This window comes from Aptenodytes forsteri, unplaced genomic scaffold (genome assembly GCF_000699145.1).
Source record: "Aptenodytes forsteri isolate BGI_AS27 unplaced genomic scaffold, ASM69914v1 Scaffold2, whole genome shotgun sequence".
Taxonomy (NCBI): Eukaryota; Metazoa; Chordata; class Aves; order Sphenisciformes; family Spheniscidae; genus Aptenodytes; species Aptenodytes forsteri.
The window spans coordinates 7,186,965-7,203,849 of NW_008795695.1; the positions used below are offsets into that span (position 1 = coordinate 7,186,965).

Consider the following 16,885-nt stretch of genomic DNA (forward strand, 5'->3'; position numbering starts at 1 on the left):
CACTGGCACAGGTTGCCCAGAGATGTTGTCGGAGTCTCCATCCTTGGAGATATTCAAAAGCTGTCTGGACATGGTCCTAGGCAAGCAGGTTTAGGCAGGGGGGGTTGGACAAGATGACCTCCAGAGGTCCCTTCCAACCTCAACCATTCTGTGATTCTCTGAAAGCAGAAAGGCAAACTGCTTAACCTCCCAGTAGCAATGGCAGCCTATTTGTCAAACTGTGTTCTTAGGCAATTCTGATGCTAGTCAGAATTAAACTGCGCAAAGAACTAAACAAGGCAAAGAAGAACAGTAAATGCACAAGTGACATCTGGACTCTGCTGAAGTTAACTACCTTACATGGGATGAGGATTTCACAACACCTATTCACGCACATGTAAGAGGTAACTCCACCTGCTTTGCCTACCATGCTGTTCAGCAACTTCTGCTGTCTCAGTCATTGCCTTCACAGTGGAGATATCACTTTCCCTTTTCTCCTCTTGGCCATCATGGTGTTCTCTCCCTTGCTTCAGAAGGGACTGCCAGACAGCCACTATATTGTTCATGTCTGGTAAAAGCTAGAAGCAAAAAGAGTAAGTTGCAACAGCTCTCCTGCATGAGACAAAGCTACTGTGATAAAAATATTCACAACCAACCAACACGAGGATTTGCTGCTCTTCACAAAGGTTGGAACTGATCTTGTATGCAATCGGAAAAAGATCTGAAATCAAGTACTGTACTTTCACTTCTGCAGAACATAAGTACTGGAAAGAACACTTTATTGAAAAAGTTTCCTGCAAAAAATTTATGTTTGGTTTTTCATCCTCATGGTGTATTTTCAACCCAAGTGTTACCTTGCCTCGTTAACTTCTAACTCCGAATGAACTCTGCTGGCTACAATTTACTTGAACCAGGAGGAGAATTTGCTTCTGAGCCTGCTCTTGGAATTCATTTGCAGCACAATAGCTGCCAATGTTACAAATTTGTCTCACAACAAAATTTTATTTGCGTTTCCATCAGCCAGCTTTGTTAGTAAATGCAGTCCACTGCCACACCAGTTATTAACACCTTTTAACCCACAGCCTTCCCCTCCCACTGCTCAAAGACACTATCTCCTGGCTCCCAGGCCGCAACCACTTGGAGAGAAAGCGCAGAGGAGTAGTTGTCTGCTGCAAAATGACTCAAGTTATACCCCAATTTTCTTTTTATTTTGTACCTTGCTGATGGCTTCTCTGTACAGCTGTACGAATTCCTGCATCATTGACAGTGTGTAGATTTCTGACTTTTGCCAAGTTTCTTCATTCAAACAGTACTCAATATTCTTCAAAGCTCTTCTCAGAACCATTGATACAAGTGACAGTATGCTGTGCTTCACCACTGTGCTGGGTAACTAAAAGAAGGAAGTTGAATTAATGACATTTCACTACTTCCTCTTATGCTTTGCACATAATCTGTACTCTGAATATATGTTAAAATTTGTTAATGAATGAATTATTTCCTAAGCATCGGCTTGCAGGAAAGAATCTGTAGGTTTTCAGATTCCCAGCCTAAACCACTAGTGAGCATTGGCAGAGCTGGTGCTTGTGAATGGCTCTTGGAAGCAGTATCAATGGGTTTTAATTCATTTACCCGTGCTTCCCCAAGCCAGCTTTATGCTGGGACAGACAGTATAAAACGTATGTAATTAACCAACTTAAGAAACTTCTTGAATGATCACACACTTAAATCAAACAGTATTAACAAGGACAGAAAAATCCACTGAAATACTATAGACTGCTCTTACATTTAGTCCTTGGGTGAACGTTATTTTATTGCACACTGCAGGGACTGTTGTTACCATCACCATAGAAAGCAACCTGGGAAGAGGAATAAACTCTGAAGTCTTAAAAGAATTGGAAATCTCTGGTTGAGCCTCATAGATCTGAAATAAAAATAACAATTTCATCAACATTGATACAGCCCTGGAAATAACAGCTTCTTCCGGGGAGCATTTTACAGAAAGGCTTTGACTTGTCAAACGTAATGACAGCACTAAATATCAATTTTTATGCAGAAATGCTACAGAGCATCCCCCAGACTCCTATTCAACTAAATGGAACATCTGCATGCTACCTGTACCCCTGCTAAAGGCCACTCCTTTTCAACAAACCAACTACAGATCCTACGTGCCCATTTTAAGCTAAAGCAAAGAGTCAGAGGAACACTCAGAAAGGACAAAAGGTTTTTCTAGCTGAGCTTCGATGTTGCTGCATCTCAAAACACGTACCATTAACGTGATGTTTCCCACCACTTCTTATGCCAATTCCTTCTTTCGCGGTTTAGTTAAATGTTTATACAGCCTCCTGCTCCGAGCATGGCTTTTTACCAAATGACTTTCCAACTCACTCTATGTCTACACTTTTTAAAGCAGCTGTGGCTCTGAGCCATGGCTCATTTTCCTCAGCACCCACAGAAAACAGGATGCCATTTCCCCCTCCTCCATTTACCATCTTCGACATTTAACAGCATCCTGCTGCTTCTTTCCTAACATACCTACAGTAACTGACGGTGTTATTTCAGAACCATTAAGTCCTTCCTGTTTAGCTCGCTTAAACCTCAGTCACCTAACTTTCCCACTGCTGGACTGTTTGTTTTTTTTTTTAAATCATTATTTATGAAATATTGTGCCTGCCTGCTTTTTAGTAACTTTAATAAACTCTAAAGCACTGTGCATTCACAGCTGTGAACACAACACATCTTCAGACGTGTGTTTCCTCTGATACAGAACAGCTGCTTCTGAAACAAAAAACAGAAAAACCCAATCCCTGATCCTCAGCTTAGTTCCTCTGAAATCAATGAAATCTTGTTCCTTGTCACTAGGAAGACCTCAGCTAAGATCATGAATTCAGAGTTAGTTTATACCTAACATGGCCACACCATAGGCTGGCCAGGCTCTGTACTGCACAGTACCCAAATTGTAACAAATTTTACAAAGGAATGGCATTATAATACCTATGTGTAATAAAAGCAATCAAAGGCAGGCTTACCAATCTACTACCAAGTTCCTTTGCTTAGTAACTTTTCTGTAGGTCAGGAATGTTTGACTTTACCATCTTTCCTATTACAATTTTGTGTAATTCTGCACTACTGTTTAACAAAAACGACTTCATTTTGTGGGGGGAAAAAAAAGAGTATTGGGACTGCAAATTTCTGTGGAGAGGTGGTGTGCATCATTCATACTCTTACCTTTTTGAGTAACTTTATATTGTCCATCCAAGCTGACTTCAGTCTAGGAACAAAGGAATACCGGGTCTCCTTAAAGTATCTATTCAATAAATCTGGGCATACTTTAAGAATATTCACCATGAGATCAGCAACCATTTCATCTTCTGTTGCAGTTTTTAAACCAAGCAGAAAGCGCAGAAGCACCACATTTCCTCCCCTATTGAAGAAGAAAAAATACTTTAAAAAAAGAAATCCCTATTTCGACACTTTACATGTGATGCTAACTCTGCAACTCCTCTAACTGTTGCTGGGGTAAATTCAAGGCAAGACCTCTCACACTGCTGGCATAATTTCCGAGTTTATACTCGGCAAAGTAAGAACTGAATTTACCTCCAGGTTTTCTGCCTGACAAAGAGCAATTACTCCTAATTAAACCCACAATGTTTCAGAAATATTCTAACCAAACTTCACAAAGCTAAAAGTGTAGAATTAAAACTTAATATTAAACTTGGAAATACTTTCTGTGGTCTTTCAGTCCTCTTTTTTAAGTTTACTTCTCTATGTCCCTAAACAAAGTGGGAATACCGCAGATACCAGACGAACACCAGCTAAAATTTTGCTCAAAGCAAGAAACAACCTGCTCTAGCACCACGCAGTATTAGTACCCACTACTACAGTCTAGTACCTTCTTTGCCCAACTAGTGTGATGAAGCATAAACTCACCCTATGAGAACCTCTCCATGGAATTACAGGAGTCTCAATTATTTTCTCTATCAGTTATACTCTTAGCACACATGTATTTTAAATAGTTAGCAAATGGAAACAGTAGGGCAAATAGGTGCTTCCAGATTAGGTGTTGCAGGCCAAATTCTGGCACTACTGAAATCAATGTTGACATTTTGCCAAAATCTGGGATAAACCTCATCTGGTTCTACAGAATGTAAATTAGACTAGATATTTTACTACCACCTGGTTTACACTGCAGCTCTGATGCTTTATTGTCACCTCAAAAAAAATTTCTATGGTTCAAAATCACGCCTTACAATAAGAGGCTTGTTATCTAGTTATTCACGGAGATGGCTCAGAGAAACATAACCATTGCCTAAGCCCCTATGAATAGGGCAGAACACTCTCTACTCTAGTACACAGAGGTATAAGGAGATCCAACAATTTGATTTTGGGAACTTAAAAACAGGAACAACAAAAAACCCCAACATATTTATTTCTTCTGCCACAGAAGAAAGAGAGAGGGAAGCAGAATTCGGTGAAGTTACTGGCAAAGGCCTGGAAGGGCAGACAAGATAACTAGTGAGGTCTCTCTTCTTCCTAGCACATACAATCTCAGCTGTCTGGTGACTTACTTGCCAGAAGTTCCAAGACTTGGATCATAGAAAGTTATACCATGTTTCAGAGAGCAGCAGAGATCCATTAAGAAATTATGAACAAGTTCCCGTACCATCATCTTTCCCGTCTCTTCAGAACCTTGAGTCACCTATAAAAAACAAAAAGGAGTAAAAAAAGGCACATGATTTTTGGTATCACAGAAGAAAATCTTACATCAATTTCACTCTTCTCTAAATTTTATGAAGGTCCTTTTACACAGAAATGCTAAAAGATGGTTGGGCTTTTGTTCAGATTAACAAGAGAAATTTCAGTTTCTGTATTAAACACATTAAATATTGCAGTATTTTTTGTTTCAAGGGAAGCAAACCTACCAAATTTAGGTACATAGGTACTATCTGCAGGGCATTACTGACTTAGGGCTTTTTGCCAAGAAGCCAGATAGAAGAAGATAGAGAAAAGTCAAGCTAAAGTAGTGATATAAAACTTAGATAAATTGGGCAAGGCCATCCTGGGACTTTGAAGTCAAGGATCTAATATTTAATCTGAAATAACCAACTTTCAACCTTACAGGCCAGGTTCACTATGAGGAAGTTCAGAAAAACCAAAAAAAATCACTGAAGCCTTCAGCATAAAGCACATGAAACAAGTATGTGTATGTTTTTTGGGCCAATTTGGCAGAAGATGGAACAACTTTAATACAGGGCAAGAACGATGGATAGCTAACAACGCACTGAACATGCCAACACTTCAGGGAAAGGAGGTGGGGCATCAATGCCATTACGGTCACCATACAAAAATGGAAGAAGTCACCAAAATCCATGTCGAGGGGGGGAAAAAAAAAAAGTTAACCCAGATTCCATTAACCTTTTACAGCCAAAAAAAAAAAAAAGTGAACCCAGATTCCATTAACCTTTTACAGCCAGCACAGCTCAAGATCCCTACGAATGAGAAGCCTCTTGACAATTGCGGTTAGGAAATCACAAACCATATGACTCACAAGGGCTGCATGGAATTGTAAGAATTTAAAATTACTCAAAACTGAAATGCATGTTTATGAATAGAATCATAGATTTGCATAGCTCCAAGTAGACACCTACTAGCAACAGATCTCCTCCAAAAGTTGTTTACAATATATCAGGATTGGAATGGCATAGGCATAAACATCCAGTAGAAGAAGAATAAGAAGGCAGTTGTTCAGTGTCAGAAGTTTTAAAGAAGAATGGTTGGGCTTCTAAAGATCAAGCATTAATCCACACAAAGGTGAAAAGTCTGCAGCCAAAACCCAGTGGAAGCATAGAATTCTTTCTACTGCTTTGCATTGGGCTTAGAGCCATGCCTTAGATATTCCCACAGTGAAAGGGGGGGAAAAGAGATTACATGATTAAGAAAAATAAAAAAGCAAAAATTTAACCTATTTATGAGGAGAAGATGACAAAACATCTGCAGTACTAACACACACCCACCAGCTGCAGCCCTGATCCTTGCCTCATCTATGACTTTAGGAATGTGATTTCATGGACCAGTAGAATCAATAACAGCTCAGCCCTCAGAAACCCTGCCAACCTCTCAAACAATGCAAGCTGAAAAGGCTGGCAACCATCTTGGGAGTTTAGCTCTCATATCAGATCAGCGTGTAGGATTGGATTGAGGCATGTGGTAAGAACATTGCTTCTGATATATTCTCCTATAGGGACACAAATGTGTCCAGGCAATGGAATACAGTACTCACACCCAAAAGCCCCAGTTCTCCCTGGTTCACAGATCTGCACTGCAATTCTGGCAATCAGGCAGGGGAAACAAACCCTCTTCCTCAAGTGGTCAGAAGCGGCAGAAAGTCAGGATTTCTCCTTAAGTAGCCTCAGCATATCCCTCTTCTTGAGCCCCCAGTTACTCTAACCTTGATGAGCTACTTCAAAACATGGGGACTGCAAGGGGGGGGGGGGGGGGGGGAAGAAGGCAGGACAAGGACTAGGAGTTACAAAGAAGTAAGTTACCAGACCTTTAAATCCCCAGGGCTGACATCAGTAATCCCATTCCACCGGTAAAGTGAAGCTATGTGAATCAACACTTCTGCAGTAAAAAAGCGCACCTTCTGGGTTTTGGTGATATTTTTATTTTGAACCACCTGAAAACAATGAGAAAAACAAATACACAAACAACTCTTCTACTTATTGCAAGTTATCACAAAATAATTGCAAATTAGCAACGCACTTCATTCTTCTAGTACACACACAGCTCACTCTCCTCACTACAGCAGACAGAAGGTTCTGCCTGTCCTGTTAACACTTCTTTCACACGCTCCCACTCCTATCTTGATATGGTTGAAGCCACAGGACTCTACACCAACTTCTGCAAACACTGCACACGCTGAACAGGATAGACTTTCAAGTTCAACTAAAGAGCACAGAATGTATTTAAAGTAGCACAGCCACAGACTAGGATCATGGAAACCTGCTGGTAGAGATGGTAGAACCTGCTACAAATGAAGTTTGAATGAATGGGAAAACATGGTGGAGGAAGTTCTAAAATGTTCTCCCACTGTGTTCTCCTGTCCTCATTTTTTTAATTCTCATTTTCCTTGCTAAACGGAAGGAGTCATACAGTGTGTTAGGTTGCATCAGTAATGTAACAGTACATGAGGTATGATTCCCACATGGGAAAATCTTCATTTAGAAAACAAAGTTTCAAGGAGGTTTATTTTACATTTAAATGCTAGCTTTTTTCTTCTTCTTCTTCCAAGGTTATTTCAATAGAATAATGAAAGAATATTTTTGGCTTTAAATTGTCAGTTGTGAAAAGCCTGAGTCTGAGGCAGGCTCTTATGGTTACACTCTAAATTTGAACCGATTTTTTTCTTCATTCTCTCAATTGGTCATACAACAGCTTGTGCAACATTGCTACAGTAATTCAAAACAGAGATTCAAAAATCATAGACTGGAACTAAAAACATTTTTAAAAACATTTTTATAGAAATAACATCTCTGGCGCAGTTGCTGTACCCACAGCAGCAATAAGCTGGTGCATCACAGTGAAAGAGGCACAGCCATGCTCAGAACCTAAGGAACAACAGAGCACAGGAAAGGCAGTCGAGACTAAACCAACTCTCACACCTTTCAGCAATTCCTGCTTTCAAGTTTTCTGTCTCAACCCTGCTATATCATGAGGTTATTTCTGACCGCTATGAAAGAATCAGAAAAAACAACTTCGAAGAGGAGCAGACTTACCTCTCTAACAGTACGTTCTGATAGCAGGTGGAATGTACCTTTCTTTTTCACAAAAACTCCTCTGATCTTGGGAAGACAATTTTATAAGACTTCCCTTTTTCTCTACCCCACCAAAAATTACCTTTGACTAAATTAACCTCCTGCAGCAGAAGCCTTACCAGCCTAACAGTAACCAAGTCCAAAGACCAGCTAACCAGGACCACAGGATGTGGCCTCAATGGAGCCCTGCGATGACTGGTTGGGGGACGGTACCACACACCCTTCAACTGCAACCAGATCGCTCCCAGAAACCCATTTCACGCCACAGTCCCCATACTAAAAACACACAAAATCCTTTTTCTCCTGCAAAGAAGATTGTACGTCATTATCTAGTTCAGATAGATAACTAACAAACCTAGTCAAATCTAGCTGATCTCCCCATTTCGGCATGAGACACATTCATTAACAGACCAATCTTACTGTCACTGGAAGCACCAAAAAGACTCCAGTTCTTTTGACTTCAGGCTTGGCACTGATGCAATCACAACCCGTGAAACAATCGGCATCTGTTGGACACCGCACACTAAAGATGAGCTGAAACTAGCATCCAAGTACAAGCTATGCAAGGACTTCCTTTAAAAGAGGGCATTAGAAAAGCATAACAAGTTTCAGTCCTGAAACAGTAAGCTGAGCTATCAACCTCCAACAAATATTACCAGTAATGGACACACTGACAAACTTTCAGCAGCAGCACAGTGCCGACATCTTAAAGAGCTGTACATTTTATGAGAAATTACTGCAAAACTGTTTCCAGCAGCAAAGAAAATAGAAAACAAGAGACAACACAGTTTCAAGAGTATATCATACCTTAGTTCTCAGTGTGGAAAGTAGAAGATTGACAGTAGAAACTTTGTCTTCCTTTATTTCAGAACGAAGAATATCTGGAATGAAATCTAAGAAGACATTTCAAATGTTAAGTGAAAATGTGAAAGCTATTTTCATACTAAAATGCTTCAGGGAATTCATACCCATTTCTCTTCAATGTCATATTATTTACCTTGCTGTTATATTTGAGGATGAACCAAAAGGCTGCAATCAGAGTTCAGAAGGATGATGTGTCTGTAACTACAGTGATGAACAAGTGATGCTGCCAAACCTACTCTCATCATAACCAGCTAATTTGCCAACTTGGTTATTAACAGTTATCGCAACAGCATCTGTCAGCTTCATATATATTTTGGGCCCCAGTGTGCTATGCAGTATTTAAACTTGAGTAAATGCCTATCCTTTCCATTGAAGGACTCACAACTGTTTCACTGAGTGATTCTCAAATGTTTGGAGGTTACATCTCCAACGACACGCACCATCTTCTGGCTCACCTGTATATCCCAAAGTTAGAGAACTTCAGTTTACAGAGAACTTCAGTATCTTACAGGGGAATGAAAGCCAGCTGTGCTGACTGGGTCTAGGTGTGCACTGCCATTCCCTGTCCCGAAAGAACTGAACAACTACAAGCAATTAAAGGAAACCAGCAGCCCCCAGCTAGCATGAACAACAGGAGTAAATTATGGCCTGTTCTTGCTCCCTCACCATAGAAGAAACGAATTGTTGCCAGCTAATGGCTTCTTTTTCCTTTTTTAGAGCATTACTAGATCCCTTCTGAATTCTTTCATAATGTTACCAAGGGTCATAATTCACAACTTGAGAAACATCAGCAGTAGATTTCAAATCACTAAAGTCAACAGAAGTTTTACATTATCTTCAGCACATAAGGGATCAAGTATTAATCAAGTGTGCGCAAGATTTAATTTTCTGGATCCTCTTCGTCAGTTCAGTTTGACCCCCTTCTCTAAGAGACATGAGTGTAACATACTTCTGGACTGCACTCCCATGTAATGCCTCCATAAAGGAGGCAAAGGACATTACACTGGTCTCCTGAATCATTGACAAAAAGCAGTCTAACGGAGTACACAACAGTTGTCCTGCATGAGGATAGAAAGGAAACTAAAGTACGCGCAGTTGTTACCACTTTGTAAAAAATTTTTAATGCAACGCCATTGGAGTAATCTCCCTAGGGAAGTGGTAGATTCCGCAACATCGGACACTCTTCAGATTTGGCTGGACAGGATGCTGGGCCATCCGGACACTCTTAAGATTTGGCTGGACAGGATGCTGGGCCATCTTGTCTAGACTGTGCTTTTGCCAAGAAAGGTTGGACCGGATGATCCTTGAGGTCCCTTCCAACCTGGTATTCTATAATTCTATGATACCCACTGTTACTGTGTTATGAGCAAGGCTGGAGACCATGAAGTTTGTTTCTGCTTATTGAATCTATGGCCTCGAAGTTATACTACATTTACCTTTTTTACATCTGTGTCACTAAGGGCTTCCTATTTTTGCAGAGTTTTTGCAGATAGCAAACGTTATTCTCAAGCAGAAGCAGCACTCACTTGAATACTGAAGAAGTTTAAAGCTTTTCAGGTAATAAGATTAAAAATATGTATTTTGTATCTTATTAGTGCTGTTTAACTGGTTCACATTTTGAATTAGCTCATATTTATTATCACCTATAAAAGACTGCCTTAAAAAAAAATACAAGCAACTGTGAACTACCTTTTAATTCCAGCACCTGTGTCAAGATTGCATTGTCACCAGCAATTAAAAAGGAGAGAGCAAACTGAATATAGGCCATACGGACATCAGGTCTCCCCTAAAAAAGATAAAAGGCACTGTTAGCGTACAGATTGTACACAACCGCAAAATTAATACTGGCACAATTGATTATCATTATAAGTACTATAAACAGGTAAATTAAACAACTTCTATAAATATGTTGCACATAGTCATACACATATATGAATATGCAATACATCCACGGTATATTCATTTGAAAAACTTCTTGCGTTAAGCAGATCACAGTCTGTTAAAGTTAACATCAAAAAGGAAGGCGTCCTAGTTCACACATTTTTCAGTTCTCAACATACAAGAGCGGCCGTAAATAAAAAAAAAGAAAACGTTAACAGTAGTTTCATGCCAAACCCTGTACACACATCACTGAACATCCTCACTTCTGCACCACTTGGTACACTGCTCAATTCACAAAAACACTCAAGAACGGTAATGACAGTAGTGCTGCTGCAATTTCTTACGATACACGCTTCCAGAGCGGCGCCAGTCTTGGAAACTCCTGCTGCTCGCTGCCATCTTTGAGCTGCAGTGCATTACACACATCTCTCAGCTACTCAGGGAGCTACCCGGGTCATGCGACTGAGACCGGCCAAAAAAAAAAGCTCTTAGAAAAGGGGCTAATATGTTATAAAACTACAAATTCAGGCACAGTGGAAGTAACGAAAGCTTTGCCTGGAAAAGCATCATAGGATATGAACATGATTTGTAATTTTTTGAAACTTACTGTGCAAAATTAAGTTGCATGTAAAAATGCCTGAAAGAAGATACTGACTAGGCTAAACATAAGGCAGAAGTGACTCATGAAAGGGTTGAAAGAAGAAACAAAGAGAAAGAAATGAGATTTTTCTGTAAGCTTTGGGCCTGATATTTTTGTATTAAAAATCCACCTCTGACAGCCAGTTGCAACATAATAATTTCACTGAAAGCTGAGCAAGAGTAAGATCTTCAATCCGTTTTTGGGAACTTTTTTCCTTGTACCTTACTTGCATATCTAATAAGCCTGTGGTCAGAAGACTACCTACATCCAAGCATTTTAATTTAAGGGGTGGAGGTACTCCTAAAGACAACTTCTGCACTAAGGTCAAAAACCATGACATCTGACATTCCCAAAATTGTTTACATATAAAGCAATCAAGTAGAAGGCAAAAAACCAAACACACCTTTCTCCCCGAAACCACCTTTTACAGTCTCATTTGTCACCACAGATGGCATAAACCCAACACAAACATACACATTTATTCTGCAAGTCATCTTTAAAAACTAGAAACAATCCATCAGCATTGAAAATAATATTGGATTTACTATACACTTATATTTGGAATGAAATATAAATATTCTTGTTCTGAAACACTGGTTCAGGTCAACCCTGATTATTTTTAGCAAACGGAGAGGAAACAAGAAATAAAGTTCCTTTTGGAAAAAGAGGACTGACTTTTTCTACTCACTCACATAACCTCCTTAAGGATTTCCACCAAGAGATTGTTTAAACGTATTTTCAAATGCAATTACTCTGACTGTACTAGCCCAGACTGTACTGGGCAAAATCCTCTCTCCATTTCTACAACCGCAGAACCTCCATTTATTTCACTGGGACCAAACTGCAATCCACATATTGGAAAAAAGACTGAGCTCTTCCCAAAAGCACGACTGAATAGCTTTCAGAAATTTACCATCACTTTCACTCCTTTTTAGACATTAAAAGGATGGCCCACAGAAACTAAACGTTCATATTTCACCACAGCTTATTAGAAACAGACAAGGCACTTAGATATTTTGCAGTAAATTCTACAAAGCAGTGTAAAAACAAGGTTATCCTGAGGAGCTCTGCACCCTGACAAGATGAGAAAGACCAGCACAGGATGGAAAACAAAGCAAGCTATACCTCAAGGGTGCAGGCCAACTCTCCCACTATCGCAGATACTCAGAAACATCTGCTGGGGATTTCCTATATAAGTAGATGGGAGGCTCTTGCCCCATAGATCAGTTCTGCTGCCAATTAGAAACAATCAAGAAGCATTTCAGCCTGACACAGGACAGGAAGGAAGAGGTAAGTTCTTGTAGATGAAAATACAGCAAAAAGACTTTGGTAACAGCTTAGTTTTAAATACTTGGCAGAAGAAAACTGATGGAGCCATGGCGTAGCATTTCATGGCACACAGCAGCTTAATTTACCTTCTTACATCTTTTTTTCAATAATCCAGGCAGAAACTTATTATTGAAATCAAAATGGCTATACACATCCCTTGCTGAATCTGGCCCCTGAGCCACCATTGCTGACAACAGGGTAAGGCACACTCGACTCATCCTGAAACAAAAGGCAGAGAAAACCTGCAGGTTATTTCCAGGATGACAGTTATACAAGCAACCAAGTCAAGAGATTAAAATTTAAAGAAAGACCTTTTTCCTGTAAAAGAAATTATCCCACTCCACCTCCAACATCCACCCAAGCCTTCAGGAGTTTCAGGCGTGAAGCAGTTCTGAGTCAGTCCCAACACAAGCAATCAAGACAGCCGTTAGGAAAGTATCCCTAGTCATGCAAAGCTCTCACTGCAGTTGATGGGAGTTTTAGTTGAATATGTAACCAACCATTTTAATGACCATCACAATACAGATTTAGGCCAAACACACACTATTCCGCTATTGACTAAGAACATCAATCTTCTTTGTGAACAGCCTATTTCTACAAGCGTGTTTCTTGGACAGAGCCCCCAGTCCTGCAAATGCTTATGCTCTTTACTGCCACAAGCAGGTCCATAGGAGCTACAGCTGATGCTAAAGTTAAGGACACACAGAGCGTAGGCCAAAGTAAGACTGCATTTTTTGTGTTTTAGCTGAATGACAGAGGTTTTCTTCAGTTTAAGTATGCAGCATGGTCTTGTCATGAACTAAATCCCAAGATCTACGCTCAGTTTTGATTCTTGCTCACTGACCACTGGGAAAATTTGCCTGAGAAAACAGAAGAGAAGTTAAAACAACCAAAACCATTATTTTAGGCAGGGATAACGGCAACTGGGAAGGAGGGGAGAGAGAAGAAGGGAACAGGGAATGCCTATTTATATTCTTCCCAAAAATTAAGCTGTAATGAGAGCCTGGATATTCACTTTATAAAGTAGGATAAAAGGAAGAAAGTGCCAAAAGTTAAGAACTCCTAAATTCGTGGGAGTTTGCCATTTATTTCAACGGGAACATGACAGGGCCATCGGGTACAAGTCTGCAGACCTCCATCATCTGAATAGCCACTACCCATTAAGGGTTTTGGAATCTGTCCATCATGTTTCATTCATGGACAATCTGTAAGAAAGCCATATGATTAAAGCAGAGATCCCATCGAGACATACCACCACAATAAAATCCCTTTGCACATCAAAGAGATAGCACAGAAAAAGCAGAGCATATACCATCAGAATACCATCAGAAATCTGCAGCCTCCTCTATGCAGGTTCTAGAAGGATTTCTCCAAAAGCTGTAATCTTTAAATGCTAATAAGAAGTGTGGGTATTGCATAGTTTCAAAATTTATTTTACAATATACCTATCCACTCGTATTTCGGATTCTATGTACAGTTAAAATGCTTGTTGCAATAAAATCAACTGAGTGGTGCAAGAAGCGTGGTTGCGTCCATGAACCGGAAAGCAGAAAATGCTTTTCTAGTTCTGGCCTGTCCAAAGACCGAAAGACAAGTCATTGGCCTTGGACAAGTCATTTGCAGTCTCTATTTTTCTCTCTCCCTTCCTCTTCCTCCCAGGTTTGTATTAAAATTTCTCTGGCACTTGGAACGTCTCTCACCCTGTCCACAGAGCATGAGAAATTGTTGTTTAGGCTGGACTAGATAACACAAGTGCTTAAATTAGCCTAAAATGGCATTAGATTTAAGAGACAGGAAAAGTTACAGAGGAAAAGCCAGTCTGAAAGCAAAAATTCTATTATAAACATGGAAATCTGACTACAAAAAATACAGGGAAATAAAACACTCAAGAGCAGCTCTTTTTGCCATCACGAGACAGACTGCTCAGCCTCTGTGAACTACAAGAAAGCCTGTTCCTCCCTGCTCCATGCAGTACATTTCACTTCACAAACCAAGTAGCATTAAAACAATAGGACTCAAGAAAAGTATCATATAGCATTAGATTGTGTATTGTATCAGAGCTTCCACCTTGTAAAGACTTCCACGTGCAATTACTTTATGAAATGTGGAACAATATCACTAAATAAAGGTGGATTATTAGCAATAAGTCAAGCTGAATTTTGCAACGTCTTGCACACATGTGCAAGACCCAGACAGCCCGCCGGGATCAATTCAGAACAACCGACAGAGATTCTCCGCAACAGTACGGAGAAGACTTACCTGTGATTTTCAGAATACAAAGCAGCATAGACCAATCTCATGTAGGAATGAATCAACTTTTTGACTATGTTCATTCCCACAACAGAAAAATGGGAGAGGTCACTGGCTGTCCTCAGTAAAATGGCTTCTAGAGCTTGAAAGATTAATAGCATCTGTAAGATACAGAACTATGTTAATATCTGCCAATATCGGGTACGGCTTGAAATTAACTGAGCAAACAGTAACAAACACCATTAAAAAAAAAGAGTAACCCCACCACAAGAGGAAAGCTTCCACATATGAAGTCAAAGTTAACTTCTGAATTCTCTCCCAAATTAATGCTTCCTCTTCTAAAGGATTAGTTCTGAGTGCGAATTTTTAAGGAAGCCCCTATGCAGATACTATATGAAAAACTAGAGAACCATAGGAGGTCAGCCGAGTCCTCTTTTTTTCAGTTGCCAAACCCATATTTGGCTCATGCCATCTCACAGGGACCTGGCACTGGGGTGGGAGGGGAACCATGAGCGTGTGAGGGTGAATGTGTGTGTGAGTGTGCTTGTGGGTGTGCATGTGTATGCATGCGTGCACGTGCGTTTGCCCCTCTGTGTGTGTGCATGTGTGCATTGGAGTGCGTGCGTGCATGTCAGCGTCCGTGTGCATGCATGTGAGTGCGTGCATGTGGGTGTGTGCATGCATGTCAGCGAGTTGTGTATGTTCAGTAGTGGGGAGGGACAACCTCCACTGGAAGCCCAAGCCAATGTGCTGACTGAAGGCCTGTGCAATCCTGGACAAATAAACTGAACGTAAAAAAAGAGTCCCCCCCTCACACGTGAATTGAGACCCACATGCATGATTTATCTGCGTACGCGCAACAGCCGCTTCTGGGGATGCAAACACCAACTGCAGTGCGAATCTCAGCACAGGCTGATGGATCTTGGAGGCCCTTTTCCAGCTGGAGGCCAAGGCCTAGGGCTAATGAACCAACGCTTTAAGAGACAACTGCTAGTAAGTACACAATGAAACATGCTGGAGAAAACCATCGGAGCTGCTCCAGTCTTGCAATGAACTCCTCCTAGATGAATCCAGAGTCCACACAGCACTGGGACTGTATTCGTTACAAGTATTAGCCTCTATTAGTAAAAGGATCTTGAAGAAAGCATGTCATTGAACGTGACACAGGTCATCATTACACAGACAAAAATGATAATCTAAGGCAAAGACCAACAAGTGGAGGTTAAAAAGAACACTATCCAATTTTACGTTGTAAGCAGATTTAAGTTAATAATGCTGCCCCAGTATTCACAGTGAAAAGAGTTTTTTAATTCTTTAGTTCATTCATCATATTCTGATGAGGATAAATTGTGTTCAGCTCAGATGAGAAAAATGAGGTCAGCTTTACCAGTGGCTTCCTAGAAATACTGATGTATCAGGGAGATGTCTAGTTACATAAAAACAATTATTTTCATTGGACAATTTTTTTTTGTTTGCTTAACTTCTTCTGTTGATCCCCTTATTTCATAAATGGTCTTCTGATAATATTTAAAGAACCTTAACAGCTTGACTTTGGCAGGACTACTGGTTGTGGTTATCATTAAATCCAGGAACATCTTTGCACTGAAAAGGACATTTCCCATTTGATCAGTGCTTCTGCCACTGTGACTTCCAGAAAACAAACAAACAAAAAAAAAACCCCACACCAAATTATCAGTTATTTATGCTGCAAAGCATTTCTTCGGCAGTTCCTCTCCCAGTCATTAAACTACAACACCCACGGCCAACTTACTTCACTTTCAGGCTTCCTTTCGCCGTCCAAAAGTTTGAATATTTCAGCACACTCCATGGAAATTTTTACGTATCCCTCCACGACGTCATATATTTCAGGTGATGGCAGCGTCTTAGCAACGGAGACGAAGGTCTCTAGACCTGCAACGCGGGAGTTTCACGCGGGGAGCCAGCGCCTCGCGTGTGACACGCTACGAGCCGCCCCCCAGGGCCCGGACGCGCCGGCGCTGCCGCCCGGGGTCTGCGACGGGCCCACGGCGTACGGGACCAGCACGTGCCCACAGTATAGTAACAGCAATCGTCGTCATCATCATCATCATCGTCATCCCCTCGACGTCGCTCTGGGGGCAGGAAACGTCTC

The 16,885-nt window shown here is 40.6% G+C and overlaps 1 protein-coding gene across 1 annotated transcript in view; it reads right to left on the reverse strand.

Moving 5' to 3' along the window:
• The window catches only part of URB1 (URB1 ribosome biogenesis 1 homolog (S. cerevisiae)), a 59,767-nt gene extending 43,089 nt beyond the window's left edge, over positions 1–16,678 (reverse strand). Inside the window, exons 1-11 of the mRNA XM_009282945.1 lie at positions 16,526–16,678; positions 14,764–14,915; positions 12,591–12,723; positions 10,344–10,440; positions 8,598–8,683; positions 6,527–6,652; positions 4,545–4,675; positions 3,205–3,400; positions 1,763–1,900; positions 1,196–1,369; positions 407–557 (exon numbers count right to left, since the gene is read on the reverse strand). Coding sequence (XP_009281220.1) covers positions 407–557; positions 1,196–1,369; positions 1,763–1,900; positions 3,205–3,400; positions 4,545–4,675; positions 6,527–6,652; positions 8,598–8,683; positions 10,344–10,440; positions 12,591–12,723; positions 14,764–14,915; positions 16,526–16,582 — 1,441 coding nt within the window. The 5' untranslated portion in view covers positions 16,583–16,678. The remainder of the gene's footprint in view (positions 1–406; positions 558–1,195; positions 1,370–1,762; positions 1,901–3,204; positions 3,401–4,544; positions 4,676–6,526; positions 6,653–8,597; positions 8,684–10,343; positions 10,441–12,590; positions 12,724–14,763; positions 14,916–16,525) is intronic.
• Positions 16,679–16,885: the final 207 nt, after the last annotated feature.